General features: G+C 42.6%; 1 protein-coding gene across 1 annotated transcript; it reads right to left on the bottom strand.

The window, feature by feature from the left end:
• Positions 1-6,737: 6,737 nt before the first annotated feature.
• On the bottom strand, positions 6,738-23,841 carry SNAPC3 (small nuclear RNA activating complex polypeptide 3). The gene is made up of 9 exons (XM_071581106.1): positions 23,601-23,841; positions 17,434-17,511; positions 16,126-16,210; positions 13,676-13,780; positions 13,020-13,169; positions 11,531-11,613; positions 10,137-10,301; positions 9,018-9,125; positions 6,738-7,615 (listed from the first exon to the last, which is right to left on the bottom strand). The coding sequence occupies exons 1-9, from the start codon at positions 23,819-23,821 to the stop codon at positions 7,468-7,470; spliced, it is 1,143 nt and encodes a 380-aa protein (XP_071437207.1). The 5' UTR covers positions 23,822-23,841; the 3' UTR covers positions 6,738-7,467.
• Between the last annotated feature and the right edge of the window lie 687 nt (positions 23,842-24,528).

The following is a 24,528-nucleotide window of genomic DNA, read 5'->3' as shown; positions in this document are numbered from 1 at the left end:
TTGCAGGTCCAATAATTTTTTGTGCATTAATTGGAGACATGCAGTCTTTTTTACACTTTGTACAATGTGGCCAGTTGTGTAGGTTTTAATTGTATATGGATCTCCCCTTTCTGTAGGGTCCAGGTTTGTAGCCATGTTGGTTTGTTATCATCTATAATAATATAGCAATATTAAAACATAAGTCTCAAGAAAAAGTATAGGGAAGAGAAAGAAAGGATAAGGGTCCTAACATATATAGTCACCACTTCTCCAAAACTTTACCAGTCACTGAAGTGAGACTGATAGGTCTATAGTTTCCAGGGTCATATGTGTTGCCCTTCCTGACATTACCTGGATTTCAGTCAACATTCCAATACCATTCAAAAATCTTAAACAGCTACTTTGCAATGACATCAGCCAGACTTTTTGAGTATTCTTGGATGAATTCTATCAGGCCCCATAGATAGTAGGGATTCAGGTGGAGGAGCAGGTCCTGCACAAGTTCAGGATCCACTGGGATTTAATCATTCTTGCAGTCTTGGTCCTCCAGCTCAAGGCACTGGGATCCCCTTGGCCCATCACAAGTGTTGAAGACAAATACCTCTGCCTTGTCTCTGTCCCTGTTTGTGAGGTGCCCATCCTTTTCTACACTGTCCTTTGCTATTGAAAGATTGAAGAAAAACCTCTTTTTATTGCTCCCACATTTCTGGCCAGCTTCAACTCCAGCTTTGGCCTCACAAATTGTTTTCTTATGGTGGGGGAGCAGCATCTCTGTATTCCTCCTGTGTCACCTTGTCCTTGCTTCCACTGGGCACAAACCTTGGTCTGCCTTGACTCCAAAAATTCCTGCTCAGCCAAGCTGGTCTCCTGCCTCACCTGGGTGACTTACATTTTGAAATTCCCTGTTCCTGTGCTCTAAGGAGGTGGTATTCACAAAGTGGCCAGCAGTGATGGACCTAAATCTTGTTTAGGGGGGTTATCAGAAAACATGATAGTGTTCTAGCTGTATGTATCCCCTTGTATTGTGTCACCTGTGAGGCAGCAGTAAAATAGGATTACAGGCTGGTGGGGACCAGTACTTCTGAAGTTTTGACTGAAACCACTCAATAAGGAAGGGTTTTCATATTGAGACATAACCAAGACAGCATGGTATCCACTGCTGAGGAGTGACATTATTTCTCACTTACATGCACTGCAAATTGCTCCCATGGTCTCCTCAGTCAGTCCACCTGGATTTTTTGTTGCTCTTTTGTTCTTACCCATGGTATAGAGAGAGGGGATTTCTCATATATAAAACAAAGCATACAGATTTTTCCCATTTCAAGTTCAGCAGTGTGGTACAATCTTCACTTTTGTTTGCAGTCCTGCTGTTACAGAAGTGCCAAGCAGCTTGATATTCAGTAATAGGAAGCAGCAATTCCAGCACTCCATACATCACAACAAGGTGAAGGTCAGTAGCTTCAGCAGTGCTTTTGAACTTCCCTGTTTTCCAGAATCCGGGAGTGATAGATTTTTTTATTTACCCTAATAATGCACTTTTTTCACTGAAATTATGCCCTTCTACAAAGTTATATCTCTTATATCCTAATTCAAAAGAGAAACTTCTTCTTTTGCCTCCCTCCCACCTTTTTTTAATCTAGAATAGTAAATGGTGTAACAGTTTTAGGATCACAGCTCTAACCTCCACTTCACTTCCATGGTTTACCAAACCAAAAAATCCCCACTAGTAACCAGAGGCACAAAAAAAGGCATAAAATGCCTGAAATCAGAACTTAGTACCTGATCCTCACTCCATGAGCAGTATTATGGTTATTGTGTTCAAAAATACTATTTAGCCACGTTTGCAACTTTGCACCTTTTTTAAAATGTAACATTGCCAGAACCCCTCACAGTGAATGGTTTTTTTCCCATGCTAAATATGCCACTGCAGAGACCAGTGGTGTGACATGGAGTCACCACACACATAAGCTTCTGCTGATGCCTGTTTGCAGGAGTTTCTTTGAATTTTTACATAGTGCTACACATACATAATGTTAACTGCTTCTATAGCTTGTCCCTAAGCGGAACACATTGTGCTTATTTAGGTCTTAATAGTCTGTAAACTGGCTGTAATGCCAAGATGAGGCAGGACTGTACATTTGGTAATGTGGAAAAGCCAACACAGGAGGATTTCAACATTCAAACAACACAGTTAACTGGATTTATGGAGCCATTTGCTGCGTTTGTACTGAAGACTTCTTAGTATTAGAACATGTTGCATGCTTTCTAAAGGTTTCTTCACTTTATTGGGTACTACAGATGCATACACTTTTCCATCATTCCTTACTACTCTGCTGCCATCTCTGTCAGTAAATAGAAGCACATGGACCTTCAGGCATCAGTACCACTCTTAACAACAACACTATTTGTACGTATTTACAAACTGCTACTATTTCCACTCTATCTTCCTGAAGCTCCAAGCAGTCTAGAAATCTCTTCACTGCTTTGTCAGTCAAAGGGGAAAAAGATGCTACATGGGCCTCAGGGAAAGCCTCAGGCTAATGAATGACTGCACAAACACAGCGGCAGTCAGTTACAGTAGCACTTTGTAGGAACATCTTGACTGCCTTGGAAATCACAGCACCAAGCTGTAGGCACTTAAAAAGGTTAATGATTAAATACTGAACCCACTTGACAAAGCAGAACCCACTTATACGACTACTGGAAATTAAAACTCCCTGTACAAAGATGGTTCAGTTTGCAGCAGTATAGTTAAGATTTTGAATACACCAGTTTGGCACAAAAACTAAAAACATGCAAATAGTTACTAAATGCTAAAATTCCTTGCAAATCTTTTCATGTGCAAAGTGAGTACATACTTGTCTAATGAAATGAAAGGCATTTATATACCCACACCGAATAGCTTTCAGGTCTTGAACATGATACATCAAGTCAAACCTGCAAGTTCAGTCCCAATGGCAGCTCCAAGTATGAAACTGTCTTTGGCAGATGGCCACAATGACTGGCCTCTTCAGACTTTGAGTTTTGCCGACCTCTAGCACTTCACAACAGACTGCTCTAAAGGGGAACAGCTGCCTGACAGGGCTGTACAGCTGGACCATCACACAAGCAGCATTCTCATTAATCTTCCAAATACAGGGAGTCACTATACACTGGATTTTACATATTCCTACATTACAGCTAGTCATGAGGTGTATTTTATCAAACATTAAGAAACTAAAACCTCTTCCACTTTCACTCTTGAAATTTTTTTGTTGAGATGTTAATGGAAATCATCACATAAGCACTTCTTGATTTTGACCATCCCTTTGTATCAATCCTGCTACACCAAAAAATAAAGAGGTACTGGTTGTTTGACAAGGATGCCAAACCCACCTAGTTTTCACACAAGTGTTGGAGAGCTAACACAACTGTTACATCTGTTTCAGAGATAATGGGTCACCGTGCTGCTGCTTCAATTGAGATGGATGCAGAAGTCAGAGATCCTGATTGTGTGATGCAAGTCACTGGAGTCATGGTTTGTCCATGCACCTGCTTGGGCTTTTATTGCCTGAATCTACTGCCCATTTAGAAACCAGAAGTAACATAAATTTGCAAAATCTGACTGACTGTGGAAAAGGTCATCTCACCATACAAGATGCCTGTGTGTCCCTGAGCTGTGACTCTTAAAAGATACAAATTAATTTATGAGAGCTGAGACTGACTAGGCAGTCAAACATAAGTGTCACAAGGAATAAGCCTGATTCTTTCTGAAGAAAGAAAACACAGCCATGCACAAAATTGAAAGCAGAGTTAGCTTTGACAGCAGCATCCCTACTTCAAACATCAAGTTTACTACAGTTTAAAATACTGTGCAGCCCTATTAAGTTACTCATCATTTGAGTACATGGGGCGGTTGGGGTAACATTATAAGTGCCAGGTTAGCGATACTGCCTGCATGAATCACGTTTTGTTTTGCAACTTCACACCAACAGTAAAATCAGAGAGGCCTTTCCTCTTCCTGAATACAAGAAACAGAATTTTGTATCACTGTCTGTCAGCAACGAAAAAACCTCCATCAAGGAATCTCTGGGAAGTTTCAAATAACTTGTAAAGGTTCATGCATTGTAAAGGTCCAATCACTAAGTGCTTTAAAAAGATGAAAGCAAAAAGCCAGTCACAGATTCCGGTTAATGCTTCTTAGATTCAACTACCAAACACACAGACAAGGGATCATTAAAAAAAAAACATTTTCTCATTTTTCGTCATGAATAAAGTTGCTTGGAAGTTTTGATCACTAAAAAACTCACAGCATTTAACAAGTTGCTGAAACACAAATACCCAGCTGGTGTCTTAGAGATTTAACTACAAATGGAACTAGGTGCAATGCTGGATTTCACTCAGAGGACTAATTCAGAAAGACACATCAGACCAAGACCAGACCCAACTGTCCTGTGACAGCTTCTGTGAAGTATCTTTAAAAACTATGACTGAGTGTAACCTTTTTGTTCCATTTGCTGTTTAAATGGAATCATTAAATAGGAAGTAGGATGAGGTCACAAGAACAGCAAGCTTCTAAGAGGAATTCTCTGTTTTATAGTTAAGCATTGAGTGCTCTCAACTCCCACACCCTCACTGTGGCCAGCTTTTCTCTGCCTTATTGGACGTATGGGATTGGCCGCCTAAAATTTCTTAATTTGCAGGGTGTTATGGGTTTAACCAGGTGGGCCTAAACTTAGGTTTTAAAGTTCAGCTAGGCCTAGGATTGTCAGCTGATTTAAGCTGGGCTGAGCTAGCTAACAGCTGACTTCTTCCAGCCAATAATATTGTATTCCATACCATACTACATCATCTCAAAGGGTGTAAAATCCAGTGTGTGGGAGTGGCTTGGTTAGTTCCATCATGGCTGCACTAAGAGGAAGACATCTAGCAGCTCCTCTACTATGCTAGGCCCTGCTTCTGTTGCCTCTGCTTGCATTTTGTTTGCATTCAGGGAAGTAGAAACATTTTTGTTGTTACTCTTTCTGTTTCTTGCTATGTGTCTCTTAGAGTACTTACAGATCTAGTGTAATAGACTTTGCTTTGTATTAACTGGGGAGTGGGAAGTTATGCCTTTATATATATTGTAGTTTCCTCTTAATATTCTCTTTTCTGTATAAATACATGTAGTTAGTTTCAGCATAAACCTGTTTTAGAAGGTTTTTTTCTCTCTCTCCCTCTTCTTTTTTTTCCCTTGGCTGGTTGGGGAGGGAGGAACCCTTTTCACCCTGTCCTGGACACTTGGTGTCTTGCCAGCTCAACCCAGGACACAGGGACACCAATTTTGAAATATATTTGACCATAACCTTTTAACAGAAAGAAGTGGGTTGGGTGAGCGATAGCATACTGTGCCAAATTAATTTAATGAAGGACTAAAATCACATTTTTGCCACTCCCTTTTCTCTACAGCTAAAGGAAGAAATGAAACCCCCACATAAAACCCTGACTGACTGCTGCCTTAAAATTCAGAGTAAGAAACCAACAAATAAACAACCAATATATTTAGGAATTATGCCAGCCATCTTTATGATCCCAGATTCAATATTGAAGAGGACTGGGAAGTAAGTATACTTCCTGACGGTTGAAAGAGGAGGAGGTGGGGGAAAGATGAAGAGAAGCAGCTTATTAGGCAGACACTGAAGTTTGCAGCAAGAGCTGTACTGTGCGGGATCTTTAAAGATCAGCACCACAAAGCAGTGCAGCCCCAGCAGTTGGACTTGAGACAGTTGTGGTGGGCAAGGCACTCCCTTTTCTGCAGATTTCTGAAGGATATAGAGGACTATCACCACCTGCTGTGACAAGTGCTGGATTTACAAAAAGACACTAGCCAACAGCTCGCTGGCGTACAAGACATAAAAAAACCCTCCCTTTTTTTTTTTTGTTCCTAAAAAAGACACAGATTTATATTCACATGATCTAATACACCACCAGAAAGCTGTCAGGAATGCAAGTAATCACTAGTCCTGCAAATGTCTGATACCTTTGTTTCAAGACAACTGTAATGGCTTAGTTGGGCCAGACTTCAGTTTCTCACAGTAGGGCCAGCAGTGTTGTGTTTATGTACCAGTAGGATGCACAAGGGAATACAGGCTAGGTCAGCTTACTTAAACTAACCAAAGAAATATTTCATACCATATGATGTCAGCTCAAATATAAAGAGAAGGAGAGAGGGAGGTGCTCTCGCTCTCTCTCTTGTAGTGGTTGCCCTTGGACAGCTGCTACTGGGAGAGATCCATCACCGCTGCATTGTGGGGAAGGAGAAATTTGTTTTTACCTTTTAATCTTGTGCATGTGTGTATTGCTTTTCAGGCTTTTTTTCCCCTTTTTTCCCTTTTCTGTGTAAATACAACCTGCTTGGCTGTAAATTGCAGCCTGCAGTTTTTCTCCTTCCCTCTTTCCTCTGGGAAGGGGGCAGGTGGGAGCTGCATCAACTGAGTGTACACTTGGCATTCAACCAAGGTGAAACCACCACAAAAGCTAAAATAGTCAAGTAAACACTGGCAGAATGTACAACTACAGGACCTGAATAGAATTCAATTTGCTACTTTTCTATATGCAGATTTTCAGAGTGGGTTGTCTTTATGTCAGCCACATTTGGCTCATATTTTTAAAAGAAAAGCAGTTAGCACTACTCGGTTACCTAAACAGCAAAGACCTCCCCTAAAATAATTTTAATTCCATGAGACTTTAAAAAAAATATATATATTCTTTCTTGGTCAAGTTTCAACTTAACATCAGACTAGGAAGTAAAAATTGGTCACATTTTAATAAAAAAAATCATTATTTACAGAATGATACTGAAAAAAAAGTACACAATGAACACTGTGTGCACTGTAAACAAAGTTATTTGAAAGGCAGGCTACAATTAATTAATCAGAGAAATGTAGTTTCCTCTCCACAGAATGAGTTCTCAGAGTCAGAAACCACGGACAGCGGTAGCTTACAGATTTCAAGCATCCCCTTTTGCAGGGAAGAACCGAGACTTTAAGCAGCATTCTGAGCTCCTCTCTCAGAAACCATTATCCTTCTTACAAATTCAGTGCCATTCACCCTCGTTCAGAGAGAACAGCTGTCAAAGTTTTCAAGGCAAGATATCCACAGACCATATTCTCGTCCTGGGAGGTTTCCAGAGCCTTGGATAAACAGAACTTCTCAAAATCCTTTTGCAAGGTATTCTCTTCTTACACATCTGTATTTTTACAGTCCATAGTCTCCAAACTACTACAATGTTGCAAAAGTGTATCATAGTTTTCCATGCTAACCTAACTTTTAAAATCATGTTTACTCAGAAAAGCATACCAGAAGGTCTTCAAGTGCAAAAGGCCTCCTTCCACCATAGGGGAGAGGATTACAAACCTAATCCAAAACCCAGCAGTATGCTTGAAACTCAAGCTGTCCAGTGGTTTTACCAGCCACAGCAACAGATTCAACTACGTAGTTTCCCTGAATTCATCCCAGCTCATGTCAGTTTCAGTTGAAAATCCCAGGATCAACATAAGGATATGCAAGAAACTCCCCCACTTTATTGCCTTCTGCATTGTAATGGAGCATCCGAAAACAAACATCACAGAAGAAACAAGGATCCTCTGGAGCCAGACTGTCTCTGTTGGTCACCCACCTGCAGGTTACAAAACACAAGTGTTTTTCACGAGTCCAACACATTTGTGACACGTATCTCAACATTTTACTCAGCAGCAACAAGCATCAGTAATACCATAAAGACCAGGTATTACCTATATTGCATATCTGCCACCCCAGATATACAGCTCATTTTCAAACTCCACACCCATTCAGTGTCAATCCCAACTACAGCAGCAATTCCTGAGGAACTCCTCAAACCTGTCTAGCTGATACAGTGCCTCAGAAGTTAAGATGAATACAAGTTAACATGTACAACATGTCACTGAGCAGTTAATTTATGCTAGCACTCAAGAAGCCATGACAGCTGATTACAGATGCTATCTGCACAGATTAGAACACACAGGACAGACAAAGCAGCTCTGCTGTCTGTGGTTTACCATGTCCCCACTTAAGCTTAGTGCTTAATCCTAGTTTTAATTTAATGCATTTACATCACCTCTGGTAATGCCCTCCCCATCCCATCTTTCCCCCATATTGACCCTTGGGCTCCACCTTCCCTTACGGCCAAATGCCTCATGGATTACAAGCACTTCTGAAGGCATCCTAGGGCGTCTGCTAGGAACACTAGGATGGGCTCCCATCACAAGGGGAAGTGGCTCTTTGCCTGATTCCAGGGAAGTCTAAGGCCAAATAAGCAAGATAACAAAGACACAGTCAAACTGAGGTTGCGAGTGTGAGCTGCCCTGGGTAAAAAAAAGGGCAAAAAAGGTGGTTTTGTTCATAAATCATTCAGACCTATAAGATCAGGGAGCCTAGCCTAGTTTAGAGAAATTTCTACTGCCTATTGAAAGTCTTTCCCATATCCAAGTTAAACAAATTCACATTCTACTCTCATAACAGCAGAAAACCTGTGCATCACAAAACATTCCTTCAAATATAGCTGAACGGCACACAGTTTTCAGGTAGAGATAAGGAGTTTCCTGTGGAAAAAGTTACATGCCTTTTAAAAATCTCTAGATTTTACTGTATTAAAGTTGGACAGATTCATTCTTGCTTAGACTAAACAAAAGGTCTGTGTGACTTCTGGTAAATGAATTTGCAACATATGTCATGTAAAGGGGGAAAATGCAGAATTGTCCCTCAAAAGTAAGATTTTCAAAAGTAATTGATAGAGAGACAAGCTCTACGTATGCAAAAAAAATGTGCACCAAATAATTAACCTCTTCATCATTTTAGTTTTTTTGAACATCCTGAATCATCACCCCTAAATGAATGATACATGTAGGAGGCCTTTTCCTGGTCAGAGAGAGACTGACTACTCAAAGAGTGATTATGATGATGATTATTATTATGAAATACATACAGAGCTTTGATTTTTACCTTAGCTGCACCTCAAAAGACTTATTTAAGAAGACAATAGGATGAAGAATGTAGCATACCTTGCTGTATACATTTTGCACACAAAGCATTTTCTGGTACATAACCAATGTTTCTTGATTAGCAAGGGATATAGGTTCCTGTCCAGACAGTCATCGTGATGAATGAGCCTTGAGAGAAATACACAACAAACAATAAAGACTCTGCCATGCTGGAATTTATCTGATCATAAGAATAGACGTTTAAGATGGTATGATTTAAATTTCTGTGTAAACTCTGACTAGACTTCTGCTTAACATTTCTTAACACAGATGAAGATCTGGAGATAAACTGCTAGTTGTACTATCTGTAGTTTTTATGGTCACAAGTAAATTCAGTTTGCACAGTCTTCTGACCACCTCCTTGCTATGATCTTTTCAAAGCTTGTATCTCTCACACAGGTCAACAGGCTATTACCAAATGAATCTCTAGAAGTTCATAATCCTGAAATCACCTACTTGCAACATCTGTGCTCTTCTTTGGGTTGTATTCTTCTTAAGAGGAACTATATATTATCAATGCTTTGGTGCATCAGGCTCCTGGGAACTTAAAATGACCTGTCTCACCCACTACAGACAATGAGAGTTCTTGCTCTGCCTGCTGTGCACTGAGGACAGCATACACAATTGTTCTACTGTTGATGTCGTTGCCACCTCACAGTCACTATCACCCCTCCTTCTCTTCTTAGCCTACCCACTTCAGCCAAAATTTCCACTCCTCTGTTCCCTTTTTAGTTCCTGCCCCTTAGCTTCAAGTTCAAACTAACTAGTCCAGCTGAGTCCAGCCAGAGCCTACACCAACCTCCGCTCTCTGGAATTCCAGAAGCAGTATGCAGATCTGCCACACATTGGCTACATCCAGAGAGCACTCTTCACTGTGGGTGACATTCCTGTCATATAGCAGTCATAACATGCTAGCTAGAAAGCATTATTTTTATGCAAATTAAAAGAAAAAAAAATTACTGTCTTTCAGAGATACTCATGTATGTGGAATAAAAATTTAAATAAACCCTGCATAAGGCAGCAGAATAATCCTAAAGTATTAAGTTAGTGTAACAAATATTTGGCATTTAATGTCTGAGGCTTGTCCACAGAAGGCTTGCTTTCATTTGCCTATGGACTCCCAAAGAACAGTTAACTTACCTTATATCTGTGACTATAATGATGTGCTCACAGTTCCCTTGGTGGCAGAAAAGGTATGGAAAGCCAATTTTGAGCAACAAATCATTAAATACATAGTCCTCCATTTTAACAGACTGAAGATTTCCATAGCCTCTGTCATGAGATTCTGACCACTCTATAATTGTTCTGAAAACAGAAAAGCCATTAGCATAGCACTGCTATGAACTGTAAATGCACAGAAAAAAGTTGCCTTGGGGACATGCAAGTCACTGAGACACAGTTAAATGATGAAAATACAACAGTTCGTAACATTTTGTAGTAAGTGAAAGTCATTTCACACAATACCACAATCCCACAGAACTGTGCACTGCTTTTCTGGAACTGCCTTTAAACCCCCACCAGGCAGTTTCTGGAGGAGTTCTAGTCAATGTATGCTCCTGATGGCACCCATACGGGTCAGACTGTTTGCAGCACAACACTTCTCAAGAAGTCCAATAATTCCAGTTACCTGCAGGTCATTTTGCTCCCTTGCTTAATAACTTTGTTTTAAACTATTAAAAAGCATTTTTTTTGGTTTTGTCATGGAGAAACACAAAGCTGACAACTGCACAGGTACATTTCCAAAATTTAGCATTGGAAGGGCACTGGCTACTCTTAATTATTTTTTGGCTTTTCAGCATACTCCTACATACAAGGCGCTTCAATTCTACAAGCTGTGTTTGTTATCACAAGCCCTTCTGTGAAGATCATTGCTGCTCACAGACAGGAAGAGAAGCAGTAAAATAGTTAATTTCCTTGAAGTCACCCAAGTCCAGCAGATCAAGTGTTCAAGGTCAACAGCTCTTCCATACACCAGTCATTTTAAACATGTTGATCTCCTAAATCTCACAAGTGTATCAGCAAGCCAGTATTTCCTTAAAATCTCAGATTTCTTTTCTGAACAGTCACACAGTCACAGTGTTGACTTTACCATGAAGGCATTCAGCGTATTTTCAAGACTGAGCAGAACAACCAACTCCCACACAGTTGACCTTGCTGTCTTTCTGACCCATCTTCAACCTCACAGTCTTTCGATGGTCGTCTCAACTAGGGTGGGCACTTAAAAATCCAGTACAAACTGGCATCTGTCACCTTTCACAGCAATCCCATCCAAACACAGCAAAACAGGATTTACAGGCGGAAAAAATGGATTCCTAATCTTTTCAGAAAGGAAGTGAATTGAAGGAATAAGTAGAGGAAGCAAAGTTAAACCTCCATGTAAAAATCAATTCAACATGGAAAAACATTATGAAAACTCCATTTCCACTCTATTCTCTAGATATTCCAGTATTTAAAATACTACAAGTCATAATCACAAGAAAATAAATTTTCTGTCCCTTAAGGCCTTCCTTAGTCAACATCTACAAAGACTGTACCTGCTTAGATCTCTGCACTCTGGGTATCTTTTATCATTATAGAAGATGCCTTCAAAATAGAAGAAAGCAGATTTGTAGAGATCCTGAGAGACAGAGAGAAGTTTTCATTAGTGTTACAAGAGATTAAACACCTTAAACAAGAACAGGTCAAAAATCTAAGCATTTTAGGTATCTAAATTAGTAAGAAACCTCATCCTACAGGTTTCTAAGAAAACTTCTGCACTGATTTTTGATGCAGGTGTGACTACTAGCCTCATATGATTGCCAGCTAGTCTGCTGATATTGCTCTCAATCCATTACAGGTTATTTTAGTGCTCTTCTCTTATTTCTCTCCCTGTCATAGCAGTTATGGATTTCGACAAAAACATAGAACAAGAATATAAGCATCACTGGACAAATTGGCACTGACTTTAAAAAAGGACTGAAAATATCTAAAATAATTAGCAACATGTACTGGGTTGACCTTGGCTGGCTCCCAGATACCTAACCAGTAGCTCACTTGCTCCTCTTCCCCAACAGGATTAGGGAAAGAAAACAAAACAGGCAAGCTTGTGGGTTGAGATGAAGGCCGTTTAATGAGAAAAAGCAAAGACTGCATGCAGAAAAAAAGCAAAAAAAGGAGATTTTATTCTCTTTTTCCCATTCTCTGTCATTTCAGCAAAACGTACTTGGTGTCCTGATCAGGTGCACTGAGTCTGGCTGGGATGGAATCAGCTCTCCTCACAGCAGTCCATGTAATGCATGCTCTGCATTTTTGGGTGGTGTCCTGATCAGGTGCACTGAGTCTGGCTGGGATGGAATTAACTCTCCTCACAGCAGTCCATGTAATGCATGCTCTGCATTTTTGGGTAGGTGGAGTTAATAAGACACCAGTGTTTTGGCTACTGCTGAGCAGTGCTTGCACAACCTCACGGCTGTCTCTCCAGGTCTCCCTGAGGACAGTGGGCTGGGGCTGGGCAAGAGGCTGAGAGGGAATGCAGCTGAGACCTAAACTAACCAAACAGACATCCCATGTTACAGGATGGCATGCTCAGCAAAGAGCTGGAGGAAATGACAAAGGAGCCGTTCTTGGTAAAAGCATTTGTTTTCCAAAGCATGCATGGTGAGGCGCTGCATCCTAGAAAGTGTTTGGACATAGAATCATAAAGCTTGTAAAAGACCTTTAAGATTATCAAGTTCAACGATTAATCCAGCACGGCCATGTTCAATACTGAACTATGTCCCCAGGTGCCACATCTGACTGTGGGGAAGAAGGGCTGAAAATGTAAGATTGGTCAGGTGAAAACACATAAAATAATTATACTTTTCTTGACATTGCACAAAATAGATCACCTTGGTAATGTGACCAGGAACTATTTACTTGCAGTGCATCCAACAGGCAGAATCCATGCAGCTGAATTAGTGCTGAATAAAAACCAACAAGACCGTCTCTCTTTGTATGTTTTCAAAACTCCTTTACATGTAGAGGTTTCGACATAGGAAGTTTTACCTTGCTGATGTGCTCTGGTGCTTGATCTGGCTGACTGCTGAACTCACCAACTATCTGGAGGTCACTAATGCAGGAAATTGAGTCTCTCAGCTCAGTAAGCTTCTGGCTGCCCAGTACAAGGACTGTTTGGTAGGGTTTGTGATCTTTATGCTATGAAGAAAACAGCATACAACCTTCAGATAAATTATCACTTGTCAGCATCAGCAGTGCTCTTCGGCTGACAACTTAGGGTCATTACTGGCAGCATATAGCACATCACTTCTCTGTATGAGATTTTAAACAGCACCCAGACTCAGCTTCTCCTAAGACTGACATTTATTACTCTTATTCAGAAACTCTAAAGTCACATGCGCCACTAGAAAGTGCAGGAAAGATGGAAAGTCTGAGCTACTTACACCAACTCCAGAAAGAGTATTTTAGTTTTCATGTATCTAGTTTCGGATTTTCAGCTTTCTGTGAAATAAATTAACTACTAATTATTGTAAAAGTTTTATTGCATAAAACACTAACGGAATGAAAGCCAGATTCTGAAACAGCCTTAAGAAATTACCACAGTTGAAGCGTTTACCACACATTTTCAGTAGACTTAGAATAGCAAGATACTACAGGAGTAGGGAATGGACATCAGAATACAACCTAGAGATTTTAGTACTAACCTTCTGAAATATAACAGGATAGAAGATGTTCAGAGTTAAAAGCAGTTCTCCATCCTCAACTAGATCCGTTGGATTGTCTGGCCTCTTTCCAATCGCATGTGACTCCTGGAAAAATGTACACACGCCTGTATATACATATATACTATATATATCATAGCTCCTGGATAAAAGTCTGAGAAATGCTTTTCTAACTAACTCATTTTCGACTATGTAGCTCTTTCAATTGAAAACAGCCTACTTCCTCCAAGATGGAAAAGTGAGAAACTGCTCTTAACCACTTTCAAGCATCTTTCATTTCTCAGCTTTGCTATAAGGTACTCCTTGGCTATTGAAAGATCCTACGAAAATTAATTAGAGCCTGCTGTCATTCTCCCCTCATGGAACCCAGCTGCTAGCAACTTCTACCACGCAATGCTTTGAAGTGCTCTTTGAATACTTTCATATGCCAAGGGGAATTGTAACCCTCAACATGAGAAGTACTGACTAGAAACTAGCCATAGGATGAAGTGTATTAAAGTTAGTACAACACTTCCTCTTATTGGGGAAGCTAGACATAGCTGGATGTCAAAATTTGTTCAAAATCCAACCCCCAGACCTGGCACTGCCCTTTTCTACATTTTAGACAGAAGTAAAATTATCTCTGTGTTTCCATCCCTCTTTAAGACACAGCCCAGCTGTAAGAATGAGAGTGGGCACTTTTATGTGACAGTTTCCTTCTTCTCCAACAATTCAAGAGACTATTGACTGCACAAGCACTTCCTACTAGCATGGAGTGTTGCTCAGATTTCCTAAGAGGAAAATATACTTGTCCTAGTTCAGCTGGAGGGACCAGCTAACCCTGTGTGGTGGTGATCAAACCTGTGTATTCCACCCCCTCTATTCATTCCCCAAGGACAATGGGCCATTAGCAGCAGCTGCCCAGGGAGCAATTAGCACCTTCACACCCAGCCTGAGGGGGGCGGAGCTGCTAATGGGCCATCAACAGCTCAACACCCCCTGGCTCCCAGAGTTAATCACCCATTGTGTGAGTCCCCGCCCAGGGGGAGGGACTGAGTGCTCCCTGAGGGTACATAAGTGCTGGGTAAGAAGACCTCGGGAACCTCTCGTCGGATCCAGAGCAGCAGCAGGACCTTGATAGGAGGAGATCACCGCTCTCACCCAGACCACAGCCCTCGCCTGCACCAACAGGTTTTTCTTTTCCTTTTGCTCTGGACTTGGGGGAAGCACAGGGGTCTCAGCACAAGGGCAAAGAAACCCCCTTGGGTTTGTGCCCCAGGACACTGGGTTATACTGCTGGGGTTTTGTGAGTTAAAAGCAATTTCCCTTGTGTGTCAGTGTTGTTATTGTAATATTATTATTAAATTTTAGGTCTGACTTACTCTCTCGTGGTGAGTTCATTTCCCCTGCTGGTTCACCTTTAAACCAGCACAATACTCCTGTAACACTTCAGTTCAGGGATACTTGGGCTCTATTGCTTGCATCTCCCTTCTTCATGTGACACATTCCAAACTCATGTTTCTGCTCTCATCCTGTACGAAGACACTGCAGTCCCAAAGCAGGTAACAAAACAGTTACCACAGCTTGCTTAAAGGATGCAATAACTGACTGTGTGCTCATTCTTCAGAAATAGTAGTAAGACACCACTCATTGAAAGCCTTTATGAAGGTTTCTGTTGCAAATATTTTCTACATATTCCCCAGGCTAAGAGAACAGCACAGCTGTTGCATCATGCTGTTTACATAATGTAGTGCTGAGGGATATGGTTTAGTGGTGGACCTGGCAGTGTTAAGATGATGGTTAGGCTCGACGATATTAGAGGTCTTTTCCAAACTTAGTGACTCTATGAAAATTTATGAAATTAAGTTTTCTTGTTTATGATTTCAATGGTTGTGGAGAAATCATAAAAAAAGGTACTAAGCATAATTAGAGGAATTCCAGCATGGCTTTTGAGGGGTTGATTACTACACTCCTGCTTCCTGACAGTTCTGAAAGGCTGAAAAATTTGGGTTACAAAGCTCAGAATTTGGAAATTAATGCCAGCATGCTGTCACTGTCTTTCTCTTTCAACCCAAAAGAACCTATCTCACATACACATAAAGCTCTGATTCCAACACAGGACTCCAAAGCAAAAACATTACACATCTTACCTAGCATTATGGCAAGTTCACACGATACTCAGTACACTTGATGCCCTACAAGAGGCTTTCTCAATCAAATAAAAGAAGTCATACAGTGATAACGGAGTTCCTTCTTAACTACATTCAGTACTAATTGACTCTAAGAGCCGACTTCCTATCTTTCTATAAAATGTCTTTAACCTTAATCATTACCTGCAAACTTGTATCTGCAAACACTTTCAGTGTACAATTCACAACTCATAGCGATGAAAAAAGCAACCAGAAATTGAATTTTGGCTCTCTTGAGAGCTTATGAGATGACAGGAAACTTACCATCTCATAGGCAAGAGTTTCTTGTCTGCAAGCTCGATCCACAATAATTGTTTCTTCTCTCCTCTCTAAGGCCTTCTTTCTAATCCTGAGGGGCAGAAACACAAGACAAAATTTCATTCAACAACTCTCATGCAGAATCTCTATGTATATTTTTAAATGATGCAATTTACTACAGAACAGCTTTCAAAGAGCAGGATTCCTGTCTGTCTTAGTATGACAGACTAACTTCAAATATTCATCTCTTGACTGTCATAAAACCTGACAGTGCATAGTCCAGCTTGCAGATTTCAGCTTTCGTTTTCCTTTCCCCTTAGGGGCAAGTTATAGCTTGTTTGTGGGCAGTTTTACATTTACAAGAAAAAACAGCAAAATGTTGTTTAAAGAGGCTGCCCTAGAAAAGAACACTTTGCTACCTTTGAGGAAGCTGTTTCTGCAATCCCTTCCACTTAAAAAAAGAAATGGATTCATACTCAAGCAAAACACAAGAAGAACAACAATGCACAAATGTTCTCAGCCCTCATATATTTAACAAAAACCCAAAACAACAACCTTAAGTACCATTTATAGAAGAAAGAGTATCATACGTAGAATACTTTTTAGCCACTGCATGAACATCAAACTCTTAACTCCCAGAACAAGTCTACTCACCCTCCAGATCTTCCTAAAGGTTTTCAGTAACAATCAGACTTAACACTGATCACAATCTTACCAAAATCTTAATAGGACTACGTAAAGTACAGCAAAGGCCTAAAGTGGCCACGTGTGAGCACAAAGTTCTCTGACTGATAGAAACTTAACATATATTGCTCAATCTCTGAAACGCACTGATAGTATCAATGAATTCTATACGGAACGGGTTAAGATAAAAAGGTTATCTGGCCACAGCATTAGTACTTAACACTCTGGCTGTTACAATGTGACTTTGGGTTACCAGCAGTAAAACCTACAGAATTCTTTAACAAAGTTTTGGAGGAACGTCAAACACATGATTATGAGAAGTCCCCTGCACACTCCAAACTCAGGTGTTAGTTCAGAATTATTTAGGTCCAGGAATCCTAAGCTTTTCCAGCAAGAAATATGGAACATTCTGTATATCTTCGTAAAAAATTCTTAGGCAACATTCAAGCAGAAGGCTCATACCAATTATCCTATCGTAATCTGATGCTTCTGCCCTTCTAGTGTTTCTGTACACCCACTTCAGAAAATACACCATTGCATGGAAAGAGAACAAGCAGCCAGCCATACTTTTGTCCTTGTTTTCCACCTCACCCCAAATAAGAGTTGTGTGAGTGTACCATAACAACATACCGAAGAGTTAGCAGACTGCTGTCTTCAGAAATAACATCTGGGTCCTTCTCTGTATCAGAAGACATTAACATATCAATGCTAGAACAAAAAAAGAAAATAACTATTACTCATTTTTTCATACTTATGACAAAAATCAGTTATTCTCTTTTAAAAAGGAAAAAAAGACAGCAAAATGTGAATAAACAAGATATAGCTTGTAAAGCCTAAAACAAGGGGTCCTAGTTCAGCAACCCAGACCACTGTGTGGGTGTGACCAAAGCTGTGTATTCTTCACCTTCTAGCACATTTCTCATGAACTGTTAACAATGGACCATTTGCAGCAACTGCCCAGAGCACACCTAACCCCTACAGGAGCTAAGATGAGTGTTAAAAACCCCTGTGAGACAGGAGCTGTGATAACCCCCCTCCACGGAGTGGTTAGCACCTTCGCACCCAGTCTGAGGGGTCATGTCTACTAATGGGCCATCAACGAGTCCAAAAATACCCCCTGACTCACAGAGTCAGATCACCCAGTGTGGAACTCCCCGCCCTGGGGGAGGTACTGGGTGCTCCCAACCTGAACCTGAGCATGGAGTGAAGTGGCAAGACGGATGTTCCCAGATTCCAAGAGAAGTGATTAACAAAATAGGAGTTATGTCCTCACCGACCAGCAAGAAGGAAACTCAGGCTTTCCTAGGGCTGTGGGCTTTTGGAGAATGCATATCCCTGAGTACAGTCAGACTAATCCTCTCTACCTTGTGACACAGAAGAAAAATTATTTCCAGTGCGGCCCTGAACAACAACAAGCCTTTGAGCAGATTAAACAGGAGATTGCCCATGCAGTAGCCCTGGGTCCAGTCAGGACAGGACAGGATGTGAAGAGCATGCTCTACACTGCAGCTGGGGAGAATGGCCCTTCCTGGAGCCTCTGGCAGAAAGTACCTGGGGAGACCCAAGGATGACTGCTGGGATTCTGGAGCTGGGGATACAAAGGATCTGAAGCCACCTATACCCCAACTGAGAAAGAGATCCTGGCAGCTTATGAAGGAGTTTGAGCTGCCTCAGAAGTGATTGGCACTGAGGCACAGCTCATCCTGGCACCCCGACTACCAGTGTTGGGATGGATGTTCAAAGGAAAAGCTCCTTCTACCCATCATGCCACTGATGCCACATGGAGTAAGTGGATCGCTCTGATCACGCAGTGAAGCCGGATAGGGAATCCTAATCACCCTGGGATTTTGGAAACCATCACCAACTGGCCAGAAGGTGAGAGTTTCAGATTGTCCTCTGAAGAAGAGGAGCAGGTGACATGAGCTGAGGAGGCCCCACCATATAACCAGGTAGCAGAAGATGAAAAGCGATATGCTCTCTTCACGGATGGTTCCTGTTGCATTGTAGGGACAAGCCAGGAATGGAAAGCAGCTGTATGGAGTCCCATATGTTGAGTTGCAGAAGCGACCCAAGAACAAGGTGGATCAAGTCAGGTTGCAGAGCTGAAAGCTGTTCAGCTGGCTTTGGATATTGCTGAACGAGAGAAGTGGCCAAGACTCTACCTTTACACTGACTCATGGATGGTGGCCAAAGTTCTGTGGGGATGGCTGGAGCGTTGGAGAAAGGCCGGCTGGCAGTGCAAAGGGAAACCCATCGGGGCGGCTGAGATGTGGCAGGACATCGCTGCCCGGGTAGAGAAGCTGAGTGTGAAGGTCCGTCATGTAGATGCTCATGTACCCAAGAGCCGGGCTAATGAGGAGCATCGTAACAACGAGCAGGTGGATCGAGCTGCCAGGATTGAAGTCTCTCAGGTAGATCTGGATTGGCAGCATAAAGGAGAATTGTTTCTAGCTCGATGGGCCCATGATGCCTCTGGTCATCAGGGCAGAGATGCGACATACAGATGGGCTCGTGACCGAGGGATGGATCTAACCATGGACAGTGTCTCACAGGCTATCCATGACTGTGACACATGTGCTGCCATCAAGCAGGCCAAGGTGAAGCCTCTGTGGTATGGCGGACGGTGGTTGAAATACAGGTATGGGGAGGCCTGGCAAGTTGACTACATCACACTTCCCCAAACACGCCAAGGCAAGCGCTACGTGCTGACCATGGTAGAGGCAACCACTGGATGGCTGGAGACATACCCCGTATCTCACGCCACTGCCCGGAATACCATCCTGGGCCTTGAAAAGCAAGTCCTGTGGCAACACGGCACCCCAGAGAGAACTGAGTCTGACAATAGCACACACTTCAAGAATGGCCTCATAGACACCTGGGCCAGAAAGCACAGCATGGAGTGGGTGTATCATATCCCCTACCGTGCACCAGCTGCCGGGAAAGTTGAGAGGTGTAATGGACTGCTGAAAACCACCTTGAAGGCATTGGGTGGGGGAACTTACGTCTAAAGAAAAAGCCAGTACTAAAGATCACTCTAATAATTCATTAATATGAATTGTAATGACGTGTGCCTACGCCTTCAAAGGCTATGTTCCATTATGACCTTACACACAGGTCACGCTGGAGCTCCTCCTGGGTAACTCCACTGCTGCCAGTGGAATCACGTAAGCAATATTTGGTCCACGGTCCTTAGAAAACCAGGCTTTAAAAACAGAGAGTATATGCTGATCCCTCCTTGAGGCTAAGTAATCAATGTAATATCACTCAGAGTTGAAAGTGCAGGCAATACGAAGTTTGCACTGGGCACACATCACTCCTGACTGCCACACACACGGCATATTACAGTGTCCCCACAGAGACAAGTACACTCAGGGCACTCAGTTACAACAGAGGGGAAAACATTTGTCACACTGTTTAATGGAAACTAAGGTGTAGTACAACAATGAGGAACAACAGCTGGAACTCTCTGTTGAAAAAAGTATGCAAAGCATGCTGTCAATTTATGTCTCCTTGCAAGATACTTTGAGGTAGCTAGGAATAAAAAGGCCAAAAGCAACTCTGTGGAAATGTGGACCTAGAAACAGACTACCAGTGAAGCCTTTAATCACTGTAACTTTTGTTTTCTCAGAATATTCTAGCAGCACAATAAGTTTTTTTAGTTTTAGAAACTCAAAGATATTTTAGTACTTGGCCTGATATTTTTGTAAGGAGTGTTCATCTTACTTTTTGTATTGCACATATTTTAAAGGGAGTGCTTTCATCACCTTTGAGGCACTAATACCACAAGACACTAAAGACTAATATGTTAAGAGGTTAATGCTAGCTTAATGAAGCTTTATAACACGTCCCTGGAGATATTTACAACTACCCCTTCTATTAAGAGAAGAAGGTGAATTAGGGCTGTAGTGGAATAAGGTACCTGCAAGCCTCACCTCACCTAAAATCCTCATTGATGTGAGGCTTAGCCTGCCCTATACATGCACACCAGAAATTACACAGAAGACAAAACTGAGTAACATAACTGAGCATCCTCAACATTCAAGGATGTCAATCATTCAAACACCAATAATGAATATCAAGGTAAACTTCTTTGCTCACAGACTGCTGAGGCATTTGAACAAAACCTAGAACCTTACTCTCCTGACACTTTGGTTATTTAAGAGACTTACTGATGGAATCTCCTAGCTAAGGACACCATTTTACAGCTGTTTATAATCTGGTGAAAATGACACCAATCTCTGTAACAATTATCTGCACACAACTTGAGCAATATGCGAAGCATTTTTACTGAGTCAAATGCGAGTTGAAGAAGGAAATTTTTTTCTGCATTCTGTTTACAGGAAGCAAGTAGAAAAAAATAAAATAAATAAATAAAAAACACCCCCAGCAACAACCACAAAACACTGAGATGCTCAAAGAGCTAAATAGCATTCAAATATTATACCATTTCTCCTCACCAGAAGACTCTGACCTGTCAAGAATACTTAAACGTGCACTATGTCACTATATTCTAAAAAAGATTTAACTATGGATAATGAAAATCTTCATTCTGAGTCCATGAAAGAGTCTCTTAATCTAACACAATTTTAAAAATATAGGACTATCCACATCTTTCTCTCTCCCTTCTACCCAAAAAAACCTCCTTAATTTGTCAAAATTTCCCTTAGAAATAATTTGCAGCCAGAACAATCTGTGTTTATATCCATCGTGTGTTCATTTCAGCACCTATAAAGCTATATTTATGCCACTAATAAATGTGATCCCAGAATACCACAGAATAGACCTTGGTGTAGACCAGTGTTCTCATCTCTCCTCCATGAAAGAATATGAATAGCCCATAGCTGTGGGTGAAGGTGATCAGAGGCAGCAATTTGAGGTTAGCCAATGTTAAGGAGAGACTCAGGAGGAATCAGCTATTTAATTTAAAAGCAAAAGTACATGAAGATTAGGGATTGGGATTTCAAGCCTGCACAAGGGAAAGGTCACACCAAGATGTGCAGGTTTATCTTCATTCTCTTGAAAAACCAACAAACAGCTGCCAGTTCTCTCCCCCTCCTAGACTGCCAGTTCTTTTCCTCTTTCCCATAAGACCGCTCTTCACTCTCAGCATCAGACCGCATTGCTCTGTAACACCAGCAAGGGCAAACAGCAGGGAAATGCAGCAGTTGTAAATTGAAGCAAGCAGAACAAAATTAAAAAGCAAAATGAATGCAGAGAAAATAGAGAAAGCTCAGAAAACACACTTGGAATTCAAATGAAAACAGCAACAGACAGGCTCAGGCAACACAGTCGCTGCAGAAAACACACCACAGCACAGGAGCAATCAGAGACCAACCCATCTACATGTGGAGAGCTTAGACAACAATTCTCAAAGTTCCAGCAGAATATATTCCTTTAAAACAAATATCAAACTCTATTTTTACTAGGCCTAGTAAGGGTAAAAAATTATGCTAGTCAACAGAATTAGCACAGCTGAAGCACAAAGGTGTACAAACAGGAACAGAACCCTAGCATGTCTTCCTTACTGATGACCTGCAGATAAATTAAGTGTGACACTTTCTACAGAACTGCTGCCTGAAATGAAGCCATTTCTGCAAGTGTGAGACGATTCTAACTATCCGTGTGACTTGAAAGCCTTCCAGCTATAGCATGTTAGATGCTGCGGCTTCAACCCACACAAAGCACTTGCAGCGCTGACTTCTCACCAGACCTGAATAAAACAGGTCAGTGGGAGCTGAGGACCCAGAGAAAGTCAACACGCAACTCATGTAAATGATGTTTTTAAGAGATTCAAACTAAAAGAATAGGTTTAGAATAGATATTAGGAGGACGTTCTTTGCTTTGAAGGTGGTCAGGCACTCGAATAGGTTGCTCAGAGACATTGTTGATGCCCCATCCCTGGAAGTGTTCAAGGCCATGCTGGATGGAGCTCTGAGTAACCTGTTCTAGTGAAAGGTGTCCCTGCCCACGCCAGGGAGGTTGGAATGAGAACTTTAAGGTCCTTTCCAACCCAAGCCATCCTGTAACTTTACAATTCCATGTTAATATGAACTATAACTAGCTTATCTCTTCATATAAGGTATTTCTTTCATTTTGCAACTGTGGTCTCCTAAAACCATGTAGATATTCACATACCTTAAGTTTTACCCAACCAGGACTATATTGCTAAGTGTTTATCTATGTAACTTAAGTGCAGAACTGTTTGTTCGTGAATTCAAGGCCCTAACATAAAATTTCCACCAGTGGAGCACCACCCTCCAGAAAAGTCGTTTTCCTTCTCCACTGCATATTTGGCTACAGGAACATCGGTGAGAGCCTCTTTTGTCAGGACCCGTAGTAACAGGACAAAGAATAACGAGTACAAATTGAAGAGGGAAAATTTAGGTATGATATTAGGAAGAAATTCTTTATGGTGAGCGTGGTGAGACACTGCAAGCAGTTGCCCAGAGAGGCTGTGAATGCCGGAACTCTGGCAGAGTTCAAGCCAGGCTGGATGGGCCTCTGAGCAATGTGGTCTAATGGGAAGTGTCTCTGCACATGGCAGAGTGGTTGGGACTATACGCTCTTCAGGGCTCATTCTATGATCTGTGAAGTACCTGACAGAAAAAGACGTGGCACAGGCCCAGAAAAGGCTGCTCTGAAGAGGGTTTGCTCATGAGTGGTGCCCTTGAGGAACCATTCGGGCATCCAAGGGCAGCACGGACCACCTCCACTGCCTCAGCACCCAGAGAGGCCACAGCCCACCCGCTCGGACCGGAGCCGCAAATCCCGGCCTGCAGACAGCCGGGCCCTCCCACCTGCAGACGGCGCGCAGCTCGGCCGCAGTGTCCGGCCCGCAGCCCAGCTCCGCCGCCACGGCCGTGTCCGTGTCCGCCTCCGCCTCCTCCTCCTTCTCCGCCAGCGAGAGGTCGAGCGGCCCGAGCTGCCGGAGCCACCCGCGGCCCACGGCGCCCACGCGGAAGGCCCGCGAGCACAGCTCCGCTGACTCGTACTCGGGCACCGCCGCCGCCTCCGCCATGGCCGCCGAGCGCCCGCGCGTCACGGGCTGCGGGCGGGGCCGCCGGGAGGGCCGAGGGGGAGGGCTGAGAGGGAGCACCGCCCCGGGACCGAGGGGAGGGACGAGGGGGAGAGCTGAGAGGGAGTACCGAGGGGGAGTACCGAGAGAGCACCGAGAGGGAGCACCGAGAGGGAGCACCGAGAGGGAGCACCGAGAGGGAGCACCGAGAGGGAGCACCGCCCCGGGACCGAGGGGAGGGCCGAGGGGGGGGCTGAGCGGGAGCACCGACGGGGAGCACCGCCCCGGGAGGGAGGGCCGAGGAGGAGGGCTGAGAGGGAATCACCGAGAGGGAGCACCGCCACGGGACCGAGGGGAGGGCCGAGGGGAAGTACTGCCCCAGGAGGGCTGAGGGGGAGCACCACTGCGGGACCGCCGGGCAGAGCTGAGGGGAAGTACTGCCCTGGTCCGGGGTGGGAAAGCGGAGGCGTGGATCGCTAAGGACGAAAACAAAAACCAACCAAACAGAAACAACTCCCAACCCCCCGCAAAACAGCCACGGGAAAAAAATTCTCAGGTTGTAAAGGCCGCTCCGTGACCGTAGTTTTACAGCGGTACAAACACTTTCACACAAAATCACACAGAATCACAGAATGAACTCGGTTGTAAAAGACCTCTGAGATCATCAAGTCCAACCTCTGACTGAACATCACCGCTTCAACCAGACCAGG

Source organism: Pithys albifrons, chromosome Z, assembly GCF_047495875.1.
Source record: "Pithys albifrons albifrons isolate INPA30051 chromosome Z, PitAlb_v1, whole genome shotgun sequence".
Taxonomy (NCBI): Eukaryota; Metazoa; Chordata; class Aves; order Passeriformes; family Thamnophilidae; genus Pithys; species Pithys albifrons.
The sequence above is the reverse complement of the archived record's forward strand: the minus strand, read 5'-3'. Positions and strand labels throughout refer to the sequence as shown.